The 20368-nt window shown below is 36.0% G+C and overlaps 1 protein-coding gene across 6 annotated transcripts in view; it reads left to right on the top strand.

Annotated features, from left to right (window-relative positions):
- The window catches only part of PTPRC (protein tyrosine phosphatase receptor type C), a 120030-nt gene that overhangs the window by 59119 nt on the left and 40543 nt on the right, over positions 1-20368 (top strand). For 3 of the 6 annotated variants that reach the window (XM_032136278.2, XM_032136279.2, XM_032136282.2), the window contains 9 exons: positions 1567-1707; positions 4381-4524; positions 5272-5346; positions 6740-6766; positions 8999-9214; positions 10707-10835; positions 12254-12391; positions 15547-15666; positions 19537-19695. In XM_032136278.2, coding sequence (XP_031992169.1) covers positions 1567-1707; positions 4381-4524; positions 5272-5346; positions 6740-6766; positions 8999-9214; positions 10707-10835; positions 12254-12391; positions 15547-15666; positions 19537-19695 — 1149 coding nt within the window. The remainder of the gene's footprint in view (positions 1-1566; positions 1708-4380; positions 4525-5271; positions 5347-6739; positions 6767-8998; positions 9215-10706; positions 10836-12253; positions 12392-15546; positions 15667-19536; positions 19696-20368) is intronic. The other 3 variants (XM_032136286.2, XM_032136283.2, XM_032136280.2) reach the window with 2 other exon arrangements.

The raw sequence follows: 20368 nt of genomic DNA, 5'->3' as shown, positions 1-20368 counted from the left end.
GCAAGGTGGAAGGTGCTGATGACTAGATAGAACATCTCATGCTATTTTATTATTTTGTTTATTGCCTGAGTAGTGTCACATAGAGTTTTCCTTTTGAAGGTTCTGTATTTCATGTCACATGCACAAATAAAAACATGCAACATTCCTTTCCTTCCCACATTTTTAAAATCTAAAACCACTTAAGCCATAAATTTACAGATAGAGCAAAGTATGAGAAATATTTAAAATTGAATAGATTGAAAATAACGATGAATAATTTTAAAATACTGATTTGTTCTAGCAAAATAATACTGATGGTGAAATTACCTTGAAAAGTTTATGCTTTCAAATAAAAACACGCTTTCTTTTCTAGAAAATAATCTTTTCATCAGGTGGTATTTCAATTATCTATTGGAATAAAGTCCATATGAGTTATTTAATTTATGATTATGATTGATTTATACTGCTGACTGCAGTCAATTTTTTTCATTTACTGATAGAATTGGGGGAAAAATCCTTTAATCTGCATTTCTAAGAATATTTATATACACTATTCAAAATTGTTCATTTTTGAAAATGGTTACAATAACAATCCATGTGCATAACATTAAATTCAATTATGTAATTTTATTTTATAAAGATAGTTTATGACTATTTCAGAACATTTTCAATATAGATGGGTATGTGTGTATATATATTTGTATATACTGTTGGGTATATATATTTGTATTTACTGTTAAGTATATATAAAGTATATGTATGTATTGTGTGTGTATATACTTTAATCCTATATATACATGCATATACATATAGACATATAGGATTAAAATATATAAAGTGTATACTTTATATGTACTTAAAAGACACACAATGAAAATACCCTTTAAATTCTGTTCCTTGAAGATATCTTTTTAACCATTGTTGTATATCCTCCAGGCTCTCAACATATGATTTTGTGAGTATTCGAGAGACCGTGTGTGTAAGCATGGACATGTGAGATTGTTTCCACATGTTTTCAAACACTAGGTATTATCAACCTTTTAAAACTCTGACAGTATGCTAGTTAGAAATATTTCATGTTGATTTACATTTAAAAAATTGTTCTTAACGCTGAACATTTTTTCATATACCTTTTGGCCCCTGTGTATATTAGGTAGATGTCTGTGACATCTCTTGTCCATTTTTAAATTTCTTCTTTTCTTTGTAATTTGTAAGAGATACTAGTATATTGGAAGATTCCTTTCTTATTCTGCCTACAAAGAAATGTCCCATCTGTCAGCTTGTAGAGTTGATGGAGAATTCAGAAGGCTCATAGTGATGTGAAAGTCAATAAAGCCACCTGGAAACACGAATTCTCTATGGCCGCATCCAGCTCAGGAAACCTCCCAAGGCTATGTAAATAGAGGACTCAGGTGCCCGTCACTTTCCAGCGAAGCAAATCTAAATACTGACAGACACATTTTAACAGATTCGGTCACTTCACAGTTTGGTAAACTATAATCGCAATTTGCTCCTGATAACCTCTTAGTAAATTATTCATCTCCAGTGGGGGAAGATTGATGTAATGATCTCACTTTCCTACCTTAGGTGTTTCGTCAGTACAGACGCCTCACCTTCCCACGCACGCAGACTCGCAGACGCCCCCTGCTGGAACTGACACGCAGACATTCAGCGGCTCCGCCGCCAATGCAAAACTCAACCCTACCCCAGGCAGCAATGCTATCTCAGGTTTGCGGGTCCTTTAGACTTGTGCAAATATGAAAAGTACATGACGACTACCTGTATTTAAGAATAGTGTGAGGAAATATAACCACTTATTCAAGGTGCAGCTATTGCTAGTTGATGAATTTGGAATTTCAGTCGCTCTTAGGAATATGAAACCACAGAACAAATGTCCCTTTAATAGAGATGAAATAATAGTGAGAATTGTGAGATTACAGCAAAAATCTGCTCAGGAGGTAAGAGTTATTCAGGATAGTCTATTTTTTATATATTTTAGGCAATTATTCTACAGGGAAAACTTTTTGTTAGAAGTAAGAAATAATATGCATAAATCTTTACTTAAAGACTTTGTACCAACAAACAAAAGGGTGAAGAGTGATTCCTATTATCAATGAAGGGCAGTGAGAAATTGTAACCACAATGAAACTGTTATTGAAAGAATGAGAAAAAAAGAAAGGAATGGGTTTATTTCCCATTCAAACATTAAGAATCTTTCAGGATGGGATCTCCGTGTTTATAACAATGCAGAATATTTCCTCCCTTTTCATTTCAAAATTAGTGTCCAAATCACTTCGTGGTGTCCTTTTATATGCAAGAAAAACAAGTATGTCTTTTGTCAGATCACAAATCCACACAGTCTCATATGTAATTTCAGTGATCTGAGTGCTTGAAAGTTAAAGATATAAATGGTAGACCTATGTAGCTGGCAGGAACATGGTCTTGCTTTAGGTAGGAATCAAACACATCAAATAGAATAATTATTATTTTGCAGTATTAAAACTGTGCCCTTGGCATAAAAATCATTCCAGGCAATCCACACTCTTTAAGCAAGTGGGAGAAGAGCCGCCCTCACCTGCCTCATTCCACCTAGTCCGGCTGCCATGGGAACCACAATAAAAATATTGGGAGCTTTTAGCAAACCCATAGATCCAGAAATAGTGGAGGGGCAGAAACTATAAAACAACAAAAGGGTACTGACCTCTGGGGGCTTGTTGTCACACAGACTAGTCTGCTCTGTCCTGATCAAGGAATTCTTCCTCTCAAAGTGGCTAATTCCACTGATTAAAAATCTATTAGGATTAATCAACCTAATTAAAATTGTAAATGCCGCACATAACCACCACTGAGAGTACCTACATAACAAGGGAAACAAAGTTTTCAAGTGAGGAGGAGGGAAGGTAGGGAGTTTCGGGAGGTTGAGAGTGGAAGCCTCAAAACAGCTTGGGAGCAGGGTCTGCTAGAGAGGGGAGAACAGAACAAGTGAGTGAGAGGAGTGTGGAAAAGAAGGTGGAAAAAAGCTGCTTTCAAAATTCTGCAGAGGGCCAGTTCTATGTCTGAATGAGTTTTTTAAAGGATGAATAAATGAGCTTTCCTCACTCTTCTACATATTCTGCTGGAGCCCTCCTCTGGGGATCCAGAGTGGAAAACCTCATGTTTATGTGGTTTATTCTATTCTATGGTTTAGTTAAATTTCGTGGTTTAGCGGCTTCTGAAGACTGAGCTGAGAACCCATGCTCAATTATTTGGAAGATGCATTTTCAGTTCTAATGGAATGTATGTGTGAAATTATAGACTGTACTGCATTTGTAATTGGTAGACACCTGCATGCTCAAATCAAAGCCATGTTCAGAACATGCATGCATGTATCACTGCAGAAATACAGACTCTGCCTGCAAGTGTGAGACTAATCTCATGTCATTGAACTGATGACCTCAGGGATCTTGACAGAAAATAACCCAACAAACTCTTGAATAGAGGGCAGCTCATATTTCTTTTGCTTTTTCCATGGCAACTAGCATAGTGCTAGTCACCTAGTAGGCACCAAATGAATATACGTTGATTGCTTGTGCTGTAATTCTGGATGTGATGTTGGGCAAAGATGTAAAATACATTAGGTAATTTGAAGCCTGACAATGAAAAGTTCTAACCTAGTATAATGTGCAGCTTCTTTGGCTACAACACTAGATTCTATACCAATTAGCACCTATGTGATCGGAAAATAAGAGAATGATGCCACTGTAATGTGGAGTTTGTTGGATTTCAAGCCGATTTGATTTTTCCTGGCCAGGGAAGCCTGAATTGTGAAAGTAGAATTGTAACCTTCAGCTGGAAAGGAAGAAAAAGAAAACCTTTGGGCTCGTGCTGTGGCCCAGGCAGGATCCCATTCAGCTCTATTTTAAGAAAATTAAAACTGAGCACCTGCACCCAGGGATCCCTCCCCAGAGAGTTGTGTGCCTGCAAGGCTCTCAGCATGTATCAAGTTGCACTTCCTCCAGTGCCAGCCTTTTCACTCAGAGCTCTACCTCCATCTACATGGTCTCAGCACCACTAAGACAGCACCTGTCTCTACTGCTTTGATGCATTTTTTATATTGCCTAAGGCAGCCTGCAGCCCAGAGTCTTAGGCTTCTTGGGCTGTCCAAACTATATATTTTTTTAAGTTGTGCTGTGATTATGAAGCTGCATAGGTTTCCAGTTGTCTGCCCCTAAACGCATCTTTCCCATAAGCCCTGGTGTTTTTGATACAGTTCTATAGAATGCATGTGTTGTGGTATAGCAGAAGTGCTTGAAGGTTTGTTTCTCTGCCTTAACTTTAGTAGTTGTGTTTATGCTGTCTATCTGGCTATTGCCCTTGCATGACAGACACAAGTGACAGTGCTGATGGCCCTTCTGATTGCAGATGTCCCAGGAGAGAGGAGTACAGCCAGCACCTTTCCTACAGACCCAGTTTCCCCATTAACAACCACCCTCAGCCTTGCACGCCACAGCTCTGCTGCCTTACCTGCACGCACCTCCAACACCACCATCACAGCGAACACCTCAGGTCTGACTATGCTGCTCTAGGTGTCTTCAGTTATAGATAATGAAATGGAAACTTAAAACTTTAATGCAGCTCTTTTATTTTGTGCCAAATATTATTTGCAGGTTTCCCATTTTACAAATGTTCATGTATGAACACATGCAAAAGAAACTTGCCAGTAAGCTTTTTCTGGGCATATTTTCTTTTATTATTAATATTATAAAAGTCCATGGCAAAGAAGAATCAATAATAGGCCTTAATGTCATATAGCTCTGGGATCAAATCCAGTTTCTTCAACTTCGTAGCTGATTACAGGGCAAATTACTAATACTTTCTGCATATCAGATTTGCTTTCTGTAGAAATGGACATAATAACACTCCTTTCAAAATATTAACATGATGACTGAATATGTAAAAATCTGGTATGTAATAAATATTTTAAAAGAGTAATTGTGACCCTTACTAGAATCCAAGTATGGAAGGCTGTGAATGAAAGGGAAATGAATAGTTTGAGGCAGATTGCACATCATCAACTAAGAATTATATCAAGGAATGAATAGCTTTTCCTCAATTTATACGATGTTTAGTTTAAATGACTTGAAATAAATCTTTGATTCACTTTATTATTTTAAAAAGAAGCAAATGTCAAATCAAACGAGGACTCCTAGAGCAAAGATGCCATTAGGAAATTATCTTTGCTAAAGAGTTTTTCTTTCACCTTTTAATATAACAAACTCATTAACTTTTATTCTTCTGTTCATTTTCTTGCAGATGCCTACCTTAATGCCTCTGAAACAACCACTCTGAGCCCTTCTGGAAGCGCTGTCATTTCAACCACAACAATAGGTGATATTACCCTCAGTCACGCAGCCACACCATCCCCATGTGCCTGGTGATGTGCTCTCACAAGAGCCTTCCACCCACTCTACCTCGGGCTCCTTTCTTTAAGTTGCATTAAGTGTTTGAATCCTGAGGGTGATGGAACAGCAGGAAGACATTGCTCTGCTTAGCAGTGCAACAGCTGATGAGATCAGGATATAATTGTTACTGTCAAAATCCATCAGAAAACATGTGTGAGAAACAACCACATCTACTAGAACTTTTTCTCACAGGGGTTTAGGTCTTTTTTTGAGACGGAGTCTCGCTCTGTCGCCCAGGCTGGAGTGCAGTGGCGCGATCTGGGCTCACTGCAAGCTCCGCCTCCCGGGTTCACGCCATTCTCCTGCCTCAGCCTCTCCGAGTAGCTGGGACTACAGGCGCCCGCCACCACGCCCGGCTAATTTTTTGTATTTTTAGTAGAGACGGGGTTTCACCGTGGTCTCGATCTCCTGACCTCGTGATCTGCCCGCCTCGGCCTCCCAAAGTGCTGGGATTACAAGCGTGAGCCACCGCGCCCGGCCAGGTTTAGGTCTTAGTAAGGAAAAGAACAAACCCATCAAAGGGGCTATCCATTGCAAGTGGTGAGGAGCATCAGACGGCTGATTGCAGAGTTCCAGTTAAGCAGTGAGAGGGCGTGGAGATAAAGGAAAGAGATATTGAGGAATGGTTATAGCAATGGTGGTATCTGTGAATCAGCAAGTAAGCTGATCAGAGCTTGCAAGCCCACAATTCTCCTCAAATTCTTCCAACCCAAAATCAAGATGAGCAGAGATCTCTTAGCTTTCACAAAGCACATGTTCTCCCAATTATTCAGCTTAAATGCCTACACTCACACAAGATACTACTCAATTTGTTGAGAGAGCAATTTGTTACCCTGGATCTAGTAGATGTGCAAAGAGCTTACAAAAGTTAATCTAGAGAATGAAGCAGTCTTTGCATTTTCTCTGACTTTTTTTTTACATAAACGAAAAGTATAAACTTCGTACTATGGGGGTTATACTTATATAAATTGACATTGAGATTAATCAAAAAATGAAGACCTTTAAAATCTTTTTGGCTGTGTGAATCTTCAGCCATGTTGCCATACCATAATTAGATATGTACCTAAAAGTCTTAATATTGTTAATTGTATTTATTGGGTGTATTTATGAAAAAGTTTGTAGAATTAGCTCATTCCTTTATAATGCTTTAAGTTTTGAAATTAAAACCTGTACTAGGCAAATCCTTCATATTCTGTTAAATCTAACTAGATAGACTTTATGAAGTAGAAGTACTGTAAATCAGCTTCCCCAAAAATGACATGGCAGATATTCTAAAGCAAAATTTTAATAATTTATATTATTTTTTTTCTCCATTACAGCTACTACTCCATCTAAGCCAACATGTGGTAAGTTTATTTACTTAGAATCAGTATACTTCACTTTGGAATAGCACTTTAATTACATCTTTCTTTATTCCAAGCTTTGAGGACCCACTAGCAAGCTAAACTCACTGGCTCTAATTTCTCACCAATGACTAGTCTCAAATTAGTAAAAAATTACTAGCTACACATGGACATAGAGTTGGGAATGATAGACACTGGGAAATACAAGAGCGATGATGGAGGGAGGAAGGCAAGGGTTGGGAAACTACCTATATTGGGAACTGTGCCTACTCCCTGAGCATCAAATTCAATTTTACTGCAAACCTCAGCATCATGCAATATACCTTTGTAACAAACTTGCACATATAATCCTGGAATCCAAAATAAAAGTTGAAAACTAAATTTTCCAGTTAGACAACTTTGGTAAAGCCACGTAATTTAATTTAGGTATTTGAAAAAAAAATGGAATGACAGCAAGTTTGTTGGTGAGGGGGATGGGGACAAGGATTCAGTGTGATGATAAATATAAAACGTGGATAATACCTTCAAAGCTTATCAAGAAGAAAAATCTCCTTTTTCTCTCTCTTTCTGTCTTGCTTGTTTAGCGGCTGACTCAAAGCAGATACTTGAAAACAGTTTGTCTCTCTCTTTTTTTTTCTTTCTCATTTTTTTCCTTGATTCTCAGTTGAAGCAAAGTGGTTCTTCATGGTCGGGGCTTATTCCTCCATTCATTTCTAAATCTCGCCACTGGAGTCACTGCCTTCAGTAGCTTTCCATACATTTAGTGTGAAGAGTGGCCTTCATATGTCTGTTTAATTAATATGATCTTTTGTAATCAGGTTGTCATTCACCTCTCCTCCTCGCCTCTTGCATCATTGCCTCCTTATGTTCTTCACTTAAGTAATATGGAACCACTTACAGTTTTCTTTTCTTTCTTTCTTTCATTTGTTAGTTCTTTCTTTTTTTCTCACTCTGTTGCTCGGGCTGGAGTGCAGTGGTGCAATCTCAGCTCACTGCAACCTCTGCCTCCTGGGTTCAAGTGATTCTCCTGCCTCAGCCTCCCAAGTAGCTGGGACTACAGGCACATGCCACCGAGCCCGCTGATTTTTGTATTTTTAGTAGAGATGGGGATTCACCATGTTGCCCACGCTGGTCTTGAACTCCTGACCTCAGGTGATCAACCTGCCTCGGCCTTCCAAAATGCTAGGATTACAGGCATGAGCCACCACGCCCGCCCCACTTACAGATTTCTAAACACATACTGTTCCTTCCTGCCTCTGTGGCCACTCCTGCTCTTCCTCTACAATTGGAACTCTGCTCCAACCTCATCCCCCAAACCCCATGTCTATTTTTCTATTTCCTGCTCATATTTTAAAACACAAACTAAGTCACTTTCTCTGGAAATCCTGCCCTATACCTCCAAATGGAACAGATCTCTGTCTTTCTAGCGCCACATTATTTCCTGCATAATCTTATTTTAGAGGTTTGTATGTCTCCTGCAATTCATGCGTGTTTCTGCCTCCACATTGGATTATACATTTCTAAAAGCTGATTATATCTAACTTGCCTTTGAATTCCTAGTATTGGTGACCATGTCTTACACATGACAAGGGCTTAATAATTTTTGTTGAATAAAAACGAATGAATAAATTTATATTTGTTGTAAAGATATTTTTATCAGTCAGCAGAAATTGTTGACACTAAACAAAGGTGCTTTGGAGGTATATTATCAATCATAATTTTATCCAAGTTAAGGAATGAATGAGGGATTCTGGTCTCTGAGTAATTAATGCTCCCCATATATGAAGAAACAGATGGTTAATAACTACATTTTAGAAAACAAGAAAATTATAAAGCAAGAATAAATTTCTCAGATGCATCATTTATTTGTGCATCAAGTCAACAAGTAACTAGTGAGCTCCCATTAAGGATAAATATTATGCATACTCCTGGATTTACAGTGTTAATAAAAATAGACTAGACTTTGCTCTCATGGAAGTTCCAAGTCTAGCTAGGAAGACAGACACTCATCTGGTAATCATCCAAATATAAATTTACAAGCTGGGGTCCTTGATAGGGCAGTAAAGCACAGAAAATTATGAAAAAAAATGATATGGAGGCACCTGATGTGTTTTTTCTTTTTCATGTTTCTTGGGGATATTTGGTTAGTTGACTTGATATTTTGGCATTCGCATTAATGTAGTTTTGTTTATTCTGGAAAAATAAGGTAACAGTCAATGTTCTATTTTCTTTTAGATGAAAAATATGCAAACATCACTGTGGATTACTTATATGACAAGGAAACTAAAGAATTTACGGCAAAGCTAAATGTTAATGAGAAAGTGGAATGTGGAAACAATAATTGCACAAACAATGAGGTGCATAAACTTGCAGAATGTAAAGAAATAAATGTTTCCATATCTCATAATTCATGTACTTCTTATAAGGAATTAAAATTAGATGTGCCACCAGGTAAATATCAATTTATTTCTTTTAATAAATTTATAAAAACAGTACACTTTCGTGTGTGGTGTTCTCCAGTGGTAACAGGAACTGGTCTGGTGAGAGAACAGAGCTGAGGGAAAGGAAATCCCTTGGAAACAAGTGGGTGAACTTTCTGCTGTCTTAACCAAGTAAAAATGATAGAGTCAAATAAGCCTTCTGTTTACATCCATTAATCACCACTTTTACTTATTTAACAGGGAGATGTTCATGTGCACTAAATATAATTTATCCTGCTAAGTGATTGTCTACAAGCTTTCTTTATTCTCCTCTACTTAAATGAAGTCATTAATTATATATGTACATATATTTATTGTTTTAAGTACTAATTTATCTGAAATATATTAGGGAGAAAAAGGATTTGATGTGTATGGGAAGAACCAAAATACATTCATAAAAAGGAAGGTTATGGTCATATTAGTGAGATCAAGCTGGTTTTGTCAGCTAAGCTACTGCTTGGAAAGAGGAGGGGGTGACAGGCGTCGGGCAGACTCCGGGGAAGCATCTCTTAGCCAAATGCATTCTGGAAAAGGGATTCCAGAGCCATGTAATTTAACAAAAATTCATATCATTTAATAATTCAAGACTATTAATAAATTTATTAACATTCAAGTATGTTAACATCAAATGTATTTTGAAAATAAAATCCATTTAATTTATTCATTTTCCCTAAATATTACTGAGATAAATTACCAATTAAACACAGAAGATGACAATACTTAAAAATGCATTTCCCAAGAGGGAAACTCCCAATACACTTTATAATAATCATTCAATTAAAAGTAAATAAAGAGTAAACAAAAAATTTAAGATATAAACAAAAATACAAAATGGAATGAGTATTTTTTTTTTTTTTTTTTTTTTTTTTTTTGAGACGGAGTCTTGCTCGGTCTCCCAGGCTGGAGTGCAGTGGCGCAATCTCGGCTCACTGCAAGCTCCGCCTCCCGGGTTCAGGCCATTCTCCTGCCTCAGCCTCTCCGAGTAGCTGGGACTACAGGCGCCCGCCACCACGCCCAGCTAATTTTTTTTTTTTTTTGTATTTTTAGTAGAGACGGGGTTTCACCCTGGTCTCGATCTCCTGACCTCGTGATCCGCCCGCCTCGGCCTCCCAAAGTGCTGGGATTACAAGCGTGAGCCACCGCGCCCGGCCATGAGTATTTTTTAAAATGTGCGAAAGCTACAATTTTATCAACATGTTTGCTTGCATTTCATTTTTTAACGTGGTATAACTTATAAAGGAAACACTACCAAAATATATGGTGCTAAAAATAATAAAGTGAATAATAAAAAAAACCAAATCCCTAGAGTTATCAGACTTTTCCCATAGCAATCTCAATCCTTGCCAAATTCTATGTCATTAGCATAATTTCAGTGGCTTTAACTGAGATGTTAGGAATGAATGAGGGCTTGGGATACACATTATGAAATACTAATCAAGTTTATTTCTGTATCTTCTTGGCAGGGGTTGAAAAGTTTCAGTTACATGATTGTACAAAAGATGAAAAAGCAGATACTACTATTTGTTTAAAATGGGAAAAGATTGAAACCTTTGATTGTGGTACAAATAAAATTACCTACAGATTTCAATGTGGTAAGAATATAACATTGACCAGAGAATTTTTTTTGTGGTACAATGTTGTTCTAGATATTATTTAATTTTACTCTCTGCCCTTTCTCTCTTCCTCTCTACCTCTCTTGTTCTCCCTCTGTTTGTCTTTTTTCTTTCTTGTCTTTTTCTTTAGAGTCAAATAATTAAATTATCTATACAATTCAAACAAATTCACAAAATAAATGAATACTTCTCATGAAAAATAAATATCTAAAAATTGAAAGTCAATTAATTTACAATAATTTTCTTGGCAATTGTTATACACAGGCATTGTTGAAGAGATCATGAAAGAAGGGTGTTATAAGGAAATGATAATACAAAACTCTGTTATGAAGTAAGGAAAACAAATACAAGATTGTATGGTTCAATAGTTTACTTTTTCCATCCTGCATCAACAAAATTCATACACAAGTTCAAGAGCACTTAAATAAGAAGAAAGCAGAAAAAGAACAGGAAGTGCATCTAGAGATGTGTTTGGATTTGAATTGAGGCAACTAATAATTGAGATAGTATTTTTAAAGTGCATTTGAATTTAATGAGGTGAACTCTCCCACCTTTTGACTTAAAGCCATCTGCCAAGCCATAGCTGGCATGACAGACAGATGTGCTCAGGTGTGCATGCGTATGCACGCATATCCACAGCTACACAGGTAGAGGATGGAGCATTGCGCTCAGTGTAATCATTACCTAATCATCATAGTATAGATTCACGGCCATCAGGCAAGTAGACAAAGAAAGGAAGAGCAAACATAAGACAGACCAATGATAAAATGTTTTCTCTAGACAATCTATTAGATAAAGACTAGGTGAGGTGCAATCTCAACTTTAAGTTATATTTGCTATATACAGATTGAGCATCCCTAATCTGAAAATCCAGAATCCAAAATGTTCTCTGAATCCAGTACTTTTTGAGTGCCAACATGATGCGGCTCAACCAAGTGAAAAATTTTACACGTGACCTAAAGTGACTGGTCATAGTCAAAATGCAGAAACAACACAAAATTTAGTCAGCATCCCCAGAGAAAAATAAATGACCTCAAGCTATGTATATGAGGTATATATGAAACATAAATGAATTTTGCATTTGAACTGGTGTCCTATTCCCAAGATATTGTATCATCTATATGCAAATATTCCAAAATCTGAAATAAAAAAAAAAAAAAAACTAAATCCAAAACATTTCTGGTGCTAGGAATTTTGAATAAGGGAAACTCAGCCTGTATTTTCATAAAAGTTGAATGTAAAAATTATTTTTAGGATTTTTTATTATTTTGGTAATTTCCACAGATGTTTCAATCTGATAAATATTAAATAGATAATTATAAATGTGAAATTAGAAAATAAATGTGTGCGTGAAATATTGCATCGATATATTCATTTGAAATATTTCTTTATTTCAGGTAATACAACATTTGATAAGAAAGAAATTAATTTAGAAAACCTTGAACCCGAACATGAGTATAAGTGTGACTCAGAAATACTCTATAATAACCGCATGTATACTAGCACAAGTAAAATTATTAAAACAGATTTTGGGAGTGAGTATGTTAACTTGCATTTATATATAAAATTGCTTCCCGTTTCATGTTCTTATAATTATTTGAGAATCATAGGAAATAAATTGTCTTTTTGCTGTTTTTGATACTTTTTAAGCATATGCTTTTTATTTCAATGAAGCTCAATTTATCTATTTTTACTTCTTTTGCTTATGTTTTTGGTGTCATATATAAAAGTCCATTGCCAAGTCATGCAGATTTATCCATATGTTTTGTTCTAAAAATTGTATAGCATTAGCTCTTAAATTTAGCTCTGTTACTCACTTTGAGTTAATATTTGTATATGGTGTGAGGTAACAGTCTAATTTCATTTTGTTGCATATGGCCATGTAATTTTTCTAGTGCCATTTGCTGAAAATACTACTTATTCCCCCATTGAATAGTCTTGCCATTCTTATCAAAAATTAGTTGACCATAATGATGGGTTTATTTCTGAACTTTCAGTTTTATTTTATTGATTTATATGTCATGCTTACACTGTGGATTATTGCTGCTTTGTAGTAAATTTTGAAATTGGAAACTGTAAGTTCTCCCAAATTGTTACTTTTCCTCAAGATTGTTTAGAATATCTAAGGGAACTTAGAATTCTGTATGAATTTTAGGATCAACTTTTCAATTTTTATAAAGAAGCCATCTGGGATTCTTTCAGGTATTGCATTGAATCTGTAGATCAATTTGGGAAATATTGCCATCTTAACCATGTTAGCCTTCCAGTTCATGAACACAAGATGTCTTTCCATTAATTTAGGTCTTCTTTAATTTATTTTCAAAATGTTTTGTAGTTTTCAGTGCATTAGTCTTATAATTCTTCTGTTAAATTTATTTCTAGTTTAAGTTTATTCCTGGTTATAATGCTGTTGTTTTCTTAATCACATTTTCAGATTTGTTACTAATGTACAAAAGTACAATTGATTTTTCTGTATTGATCTTGCAATCTGTCACATTACTGAATTTGTTTATTAAGGATAATATTGAGAAATTTTTGACATAACTTATTAATGTAATTCTAAATTTTGTTTTGTTTTGATTTTGAGACGGAGTCTTATTCTGTTGCCCAGGCTGGAGTGCAGTGGCGTGATCTCGGCTCACTGCAACCTCTGACTCCTGGGTTCAAGCAATTCTCCTGCCTCAGCCTCCCAAGTAGCTGGGACTACAGGTGCGTGCCACCACGCCCTGCTAATTTTCTGTTTTTTTAGTAGAGACAAAGTTTCACTGTGTTAGCCAGGATGGTCTCACTATCCTGACCTCATGATCCGCCCACCTTGGCCTCCCAAAGTGCTGGAATTACAGGCATGAGCCACAATGCCCAGCCCGTAATTCTAAGTTTTATGTAAAAAGGATGGTTGAAGGCTAAAGAGGCTGCCTAAACCCTTGTTTCCTCATACTCCCCCAAAATAATATACAGCTACAAGAAGAGCAAATAAAACTATGTAAAAACTATATCCTCAGCATAACTAGAAAATTTTAATATATTTTTATAAGTACCACAATTATTACATTCTTTATAAATCAATGCAACAAAATAGAAATCCCAGAAAACTATGTTTTATATTTGAAAATAGCACAAAATGTTTTCAGTGGGGGAAAAATAGTCTTTTCAACTAATGATCCTGGTATCTCTGTAGAAAAAAAATGAACATCAGCTCTCACCTTTCAACAAACACAAAAATTAATTCAAAATGGATTCCAGACCTAAGTACTAAAGCTATAATTATAAAAATTCTAATCAAAGACATAGGAGAAAATGTGTACCTTTAACAAAGATTTCCTAGGGCACAAAAGCAAGAAACATAAAATTTTTTTGATGAATTGGAGTGCATCAAAATTGAACATTCCTGCTCTTTGGATGAGGCCACTAAGGAAATAAAAAAGCAATAAATAGTTTGTAAAAAATCAAAATTAATTTTTTCAACAACAGAAGTTTTTCCAGAATATACAGAGAGCTCTTTCAGCTGCAAAATAAGGAATAAAACAGCTCAATTGCAAATGGACAAACATTTTTAATATACACTTCACAAAAGAGGATACACAAGTGGTTAATAAGCACATTAAATGATGCTCAACATCATTAGTTATCTGAGAAATGCAAATTAAAACAACACTGAGATGATAATACTATACATCCATTAAAATGGCTAAACTTAAAAAGACGCATACTACTAACTATTGGTCAGGATGTGCAGCCATGACCCAGGAATTTCACTCCAGGTATTTACCAAAGAGGAAACATGACAAAGCAGATTCATTCATAGTAGCCAAAACCTGGAAACAGCCCAAATGTGTATTCACTGTTGAATCATAGGTAAAACGTGGTGTATCTTTACAATAACTACTGATAAATTTTTAAAAATCTATGACACATGCAACTAAGTGAATGAATCTTCAGAACATTACATTGAGTGCAATATGTTTGGTGTGAAAAAGTATTTACTGTTTGTTTAATTTTATTTACATGCAATGTGCAAAAAGACAAATTTAATCTGTAGTAACAGAAAGTTGATCAGAAGGTACGTGAGTCTGGTCAAAGGAGTTGAGTTGACTGGGAAGTGCCACAGAAGGACATTTTGGGATCACAGAAATTTTCTTTATCTTGATTGTGGTGTTGGTTATGTGGACGTATACATTTGTTAAAAACTCATTAAACTATACCTCAAATGGGTACATTTTAATGTAAATTTTACTTCATACATTTTATTTAAACATTTATCAGTTTTTCTCAGTTTCAAATGACTAGTTACTGGAAGCAATGACAAGTGCTACTCAGTGACTGCTAAATTTATTAGTGCTATGAATGCCAGATTTTCAGCACAGCAAAACCTACAAATCCCAGGATTTTTAGGCAGTATCTGGGCAATAATATATATGAATAATGTATATGAAAGGAAGAGGGGATTCTCAGATATCTTCAAGTCAGTGGAATGCTTAGGTTTCACAATGCCAATCTGGTGTGACATTTACTTTGTTAAAGGAATTTACTCTAAAACAAATTAAATAAGCCCAGATGCATTTCTTTAAATTTTAGTTTTAATTCATCATTTGTCGAAATATGGTTATCAATAATGCATGCTTATAATATGAAGAATGCTTTATCCATGTCTTATTTTTCATATTACATAACATTCTTATTCTTTTAACAGCTCCAGGAAAGCCTCAGAATATTTCTTGTAGAAGTACAGCTGCACATCAAGGAGTAATTGCCTGGATTCCCCCTCAAAGATCATTTCATAATTTTACCCTCTGTTATGAAAACAAGACAGGTAATTTGTGTAGAATTTAATTTCATCAGAAAAGAGAAATCAAGAATTTGAAAGTACTAGAAATTTTGATTGAGCCAGTGAGCCACAAAGCTCTCTGCTAAGAGACTGGATAGGCATAGTATACTCCCTGATCTTAGAATTGCTTCCACTCATTCAAAGCTTTCCAGCCCCAGAAATGACTAAAATCCGGAACATTCTAAATATTTGCTTGTCCTTCCTGGTCTTAGTTTAAATCTTTGTGCTCCAAAGCCTAGAGACAGAAAACCTCTGGATGACAATACTCATTTCTGTCTTGCAAGTATTATGTAAGTGATTTGAATCACTTTGAACTTATCATTCAGCCTCCTAAACAAACCAACAAACAAGCAAACCGCTTGTAAAACTTGTTTCAGCTAATAATGCAGACAAAATGTTGGGTGAATAAAAATGAACATGGGCCCATGTAGCCACTGAGGCCAGTTTGGTGTAATCTTGGGAGCATAGTTCTAAGTTTAGAATTAGACTTCTGCAGAAGTAATGCAATTAAAAAAAAAAGAAGAAGAAAGAAATGTGCTATGACTAGTTCACTCATGAAATGTTCAAATGAGATGCTATTTAAGAGAACAAATATCTTCTGGACAATTTAAAGGATCTAAAATGTTTGTAGAAAATAACATCAGTGGAGTATCTCAGAGCAGCCTCAATGCCTGGGATAGCCCTTTCTCTATTCTTTTATCCATAGGTTAAAATAGGAGTGAACTGAACCTCTTATAGAATTCTGTCACTCTGTGCTGTGGGGAAGGAACCAGACATACACTTCAAAACTTGAAAAGTGAAAGACTACTTTTCTTCATTATGTTATTTTATATTTTAATGGCCTTTTTTTGCTAGTGTGTTTAGGTCTTAATAATCAGATTACTAAAGCAAAGTTAAATATGTATGTAGTTTTCAAATTAACATTCAAAGGCCAAGGAAAAGAAATATATACTATATATTTGAGGTTATGGCAAATTTAAAAGTTAAGTCTATGGGAAAGGAAACATGGAAATTCCAGGAAGATAAAACAGCAGAGGTACTGTCTGCCTCATTGGACACCTCTTTTACAAACACTTTCTGTAGCTTCTATGAGAACACATTGTTGGTTTTTTTTTCTCTTCTCTGAATCTTCTATTCACTGTCCCTTGCTGAATTCTTCAATGTCTACACTCTCTCTACTAGAGAGTATTGTCGATGTCAGAGTATATGGTAGACATTTTATGCGTTTATGACTCTTTATTTATTTATTTTTTGAGACGGAGTCTCGCTCTGTCGCCCAGGCTGGAGTGCAGTGGCGCGATCTCGGCTCACTGCAAGCTCCGCCTCCCGGGTTCCCGCCATTCTCCTGCCTCAGCCTCTCTTGAGTAGCTGGGACTACAGGCGCCCGCCACCACGCCCGGCTAATTTTTTTTTGTATTTTTTTTAGTAGAGACGGGGTTTCACCGTGGGCTTGATTTCCTGACCACGTGATCCGCCCGCCTCAGCCTCCCAAAGACTCTTTTATATTTTTACACAGTTTTTTTTAAACCGCATTTCCACTGTATTTGCATAATTAGGCTAAAAAGGATGTAATGAGTTAGTAGCAACTCATTACAGCAACTAGCATGGGTCCTTCTTATTGGGCAACTAAATAGTGTTACCCAAATTTAATAGCTGTCCACATAGAACACTTAAACGGGATTGAATGGGTGAGAAGAGGAGGCTAGATGATATCAGGCTGTGTGTTTTCTTTTCTCCAAAGCTGCCGATTGGTGACTGAATGCAGCTTTGGACCATGCCCTGACACTGCATAAAGGGCTCTTTGGAGCCAGCTCTGCTCTAAATAGCGTACTCTGCTTTTGTTTTCTCCTTCATCGCAAACATATACCTCTCTCCTCTCCCATGTTACCTAAGGCAAAGAGAGTTGATAGGATTGTAGTATTGTTAAGGCAATTTAACTTTTCTCACCATTTTAAATAAAATTACTATTAAAAATCCACAGGAAGAAAGTCTATGAAATTTGCCGTTTGTATTACTTTTTAATCAGATATTAAATTTCACTTCATTACTTCACAATTTAATTTTTTCAGTGTCTCTAAAAGAGAGGGATTAAAAGAGGAGAAGAAATGCAATTGACATTAATTTAGTTTTCTTCATTTAGAAGGTATTTTTTATTATGTATTATTTGAAGATTTTATCAACTATTTTAATAACTCGATGGAGATGTGCATACATATCTTGATAGTTCATATGATGAAACTGAGGTTAACAGAAAATGTGATAGATGTTCAAGTTCAGTAGCTTGATCTGTTTTCTTTCTGCTCTTGTTTTTGTCTGTTTGTTTGTTTGAGAGGGAGTCTCGCTCTGTCGCCCAGGCTGGAGCACAGTGGCGCGATCTCGGCTCACTGCAAGCTCCACCTCCCGGGTTCACGCCATTCTCCTGCCTCAGCCTCCCTAGGAGCTGGGACTACAGGCGCCCGCAACCACGCCCGGCTAATTTTTTTGTATTTTTAGTAGAGACGGGGTTTCACTGTGTTAGCCAGGATAGTCTGGATCTCCTGATCTCGTGATCCGCCCGCCTCGGCCTCCCAAAGTGTGTTTGTTTGTTTTTCCTCACATTTTTAGCGTAAGATATTTTGGAGAACTGCAGTTTTATCTCATTAACTTAATGATGGCAAGTGGCAGTGAAGCTTCTTGGTAATTGGGGAATTGGGGAAGAGATCTTTTGTGCTTTATTGGATTTAAAGGATTATTTTTCAAAAGTTACTGAAAGTAGTATGCACCTTTCAAGACCACCATGATGTTGCTGGAAATTATTTTGTGTAATGCCTTTTATTTTTTTAAGAAAAAAAAAACGGAACAAATTGCTTAATCTCTCTGTGGCTCAGTTTTGTCATCTGTAAAATCAGATGATACTGAGTACCAACTAATAGTTGCAGTGATGGTTAAATTAATTATTTCATGTATACCCCTTGAAACAGTGCTTGGCACATACAGTGAGTTATTCTTTTTTAAAATCATTATTGATAGTATTATTACTGTAGCTCTATCCAGAAACATGTTGCCACTCTAATCATCCTCTTTCCTGATGTCACTTGGCTACTCAAAAATAGCAGAAGCTGGTGATTTTTTTTACTTAACAAGTGCTAAGTCTTCCGCCTGAGTGTGAAAACACACTTAGACACTGTCCTACCTCTCATATCCCTCTCCAGCCAGAGCTGTTGCCCTGACCAGGTTTGTCCCTAAACTCAAAAACATTCCTTCTTTCATTTGTAATGTTTTCTTTCCTCCCTTACATGTATTCAGTTCCACTTACCTTTCAATGAACAGCTGAATTCCACTTCCAGCGTGAAACTCCCTCATTCTCACAGCTCCCATTAATTAGTGTAGTGTCCAAATTACTATGATAGAATCAACCTAATGACTGATGATCAATTGGATTCTGCATCTAACATTCAAAACAGTAGCTAATACCGAAGTTCGGTTTGGAGGTTACATATCAGAAAAGGTTTTCTAAAAAAGAATCATTCTGAAACATGCAACTCAAGACTTACAGTACACAATGGGGGCTGTGTTTTCTCAGAAACAAAAGACATCATCTTCACAAATGAGTCTGAACTTATTAAATGTTTTGTGTACTAAATTAATGATACAAAACCATAATTTTTCAATATTTAATTTTACCAATGATAACTGAGTTTGTTCAATACACTGGCTGATAGTTGTAGGTACTTTTGAGTATCAAGGAGGTACTTATTTTTCAATCACTCAATAGTTTGGAGTCCACTTGGAACAGTGTGATGTAGAGACCAAATTAGGTACGTGGTAGTACTGACTTTTAATGACTTACTAAATTTTTTTCACATTTTTCCTCAGGAAAAAAATGCCTCAATCTGGATAAAAACCGGAGAGAGTATAATTTGCAAAATTTTAAACCTTATACAAAATATAATTTATCATTACATGCCTACATCATTGCAAAAGTGCAACGTAATGGAACTGCTGCAACATGTAATTTCACAACTAAAAGTGCTCGTAAGTTATATGTTTTAGTGCTTCTTTCCATAAATGGTAAAAAGCAAGGTATGAACTTTCTAGCCTACAATATTTCTATCTTTATTCTAGTAAGCACATTTACCTGGCACATTTGTTAACATCTAGGACTTATAAACATGTAAAACAAAAAGTTTAAAAACCGTTATCCTGGATTCTCTCTCTTCTTCAGATATAGTCATAGAATTTTAAGGACGAAGCATAAAAGCATCTTAATTGGCATCAGTTTGTAAAATTTCATGCAGTTAAGTACTTAACCAACTTAGACTAAAACATTCACTGTTTGCTGTTGTCTTTACTATCTGGAAATATTGATTGTAATCAGAAACCTAACAATGTCTCATAAAGCATTAGCCTACTAACCTCTGTTCACCTGATAAAACATTTCACAAAATGTAATATTTTATTAGCATTTTCTTCTCTTCGTTACCCTCAACTACTTACTATTTTATTTTATGTCACATTATTCATTTAAGATTTCCTTTCAATGGCATTTGGTTCTTGCCACTAGTATAATCTCTCCATAGTTTCCAGGCCCGAAGTTAGATCTGCTTCTGGGGCACATGTTAACCTCCATCGAGGACAGGGAAGAAGAAATGCCCTGTTTTAAGGCAGCATCTATAGCTCCAGAGACCCTAATGGGCACTGGACTTGT

The sequence above is a fragment of the Hylobates moloch genome, unplaced genomic scaffold, assembly GCF_009828535.3.
Source record: "Hylobates moloch isolate HMO894 unplaced genomic scaffold, HMol_V3 SCAFFOLD_18, whole genome shotgun sequence".
Classification (NCBI taxonomy): domain Eukaryota; kingdom Metazoa; phylum Chordata; class Mammalia; order Primates; family Hylobatidae; genus Hylobates; species Hylobates moloch.
The sequence above is the reverse complement of the archived record's forward strand: the minus strand, read 5'-3'. Positions and strand labels throughout refer to the sequence as shown.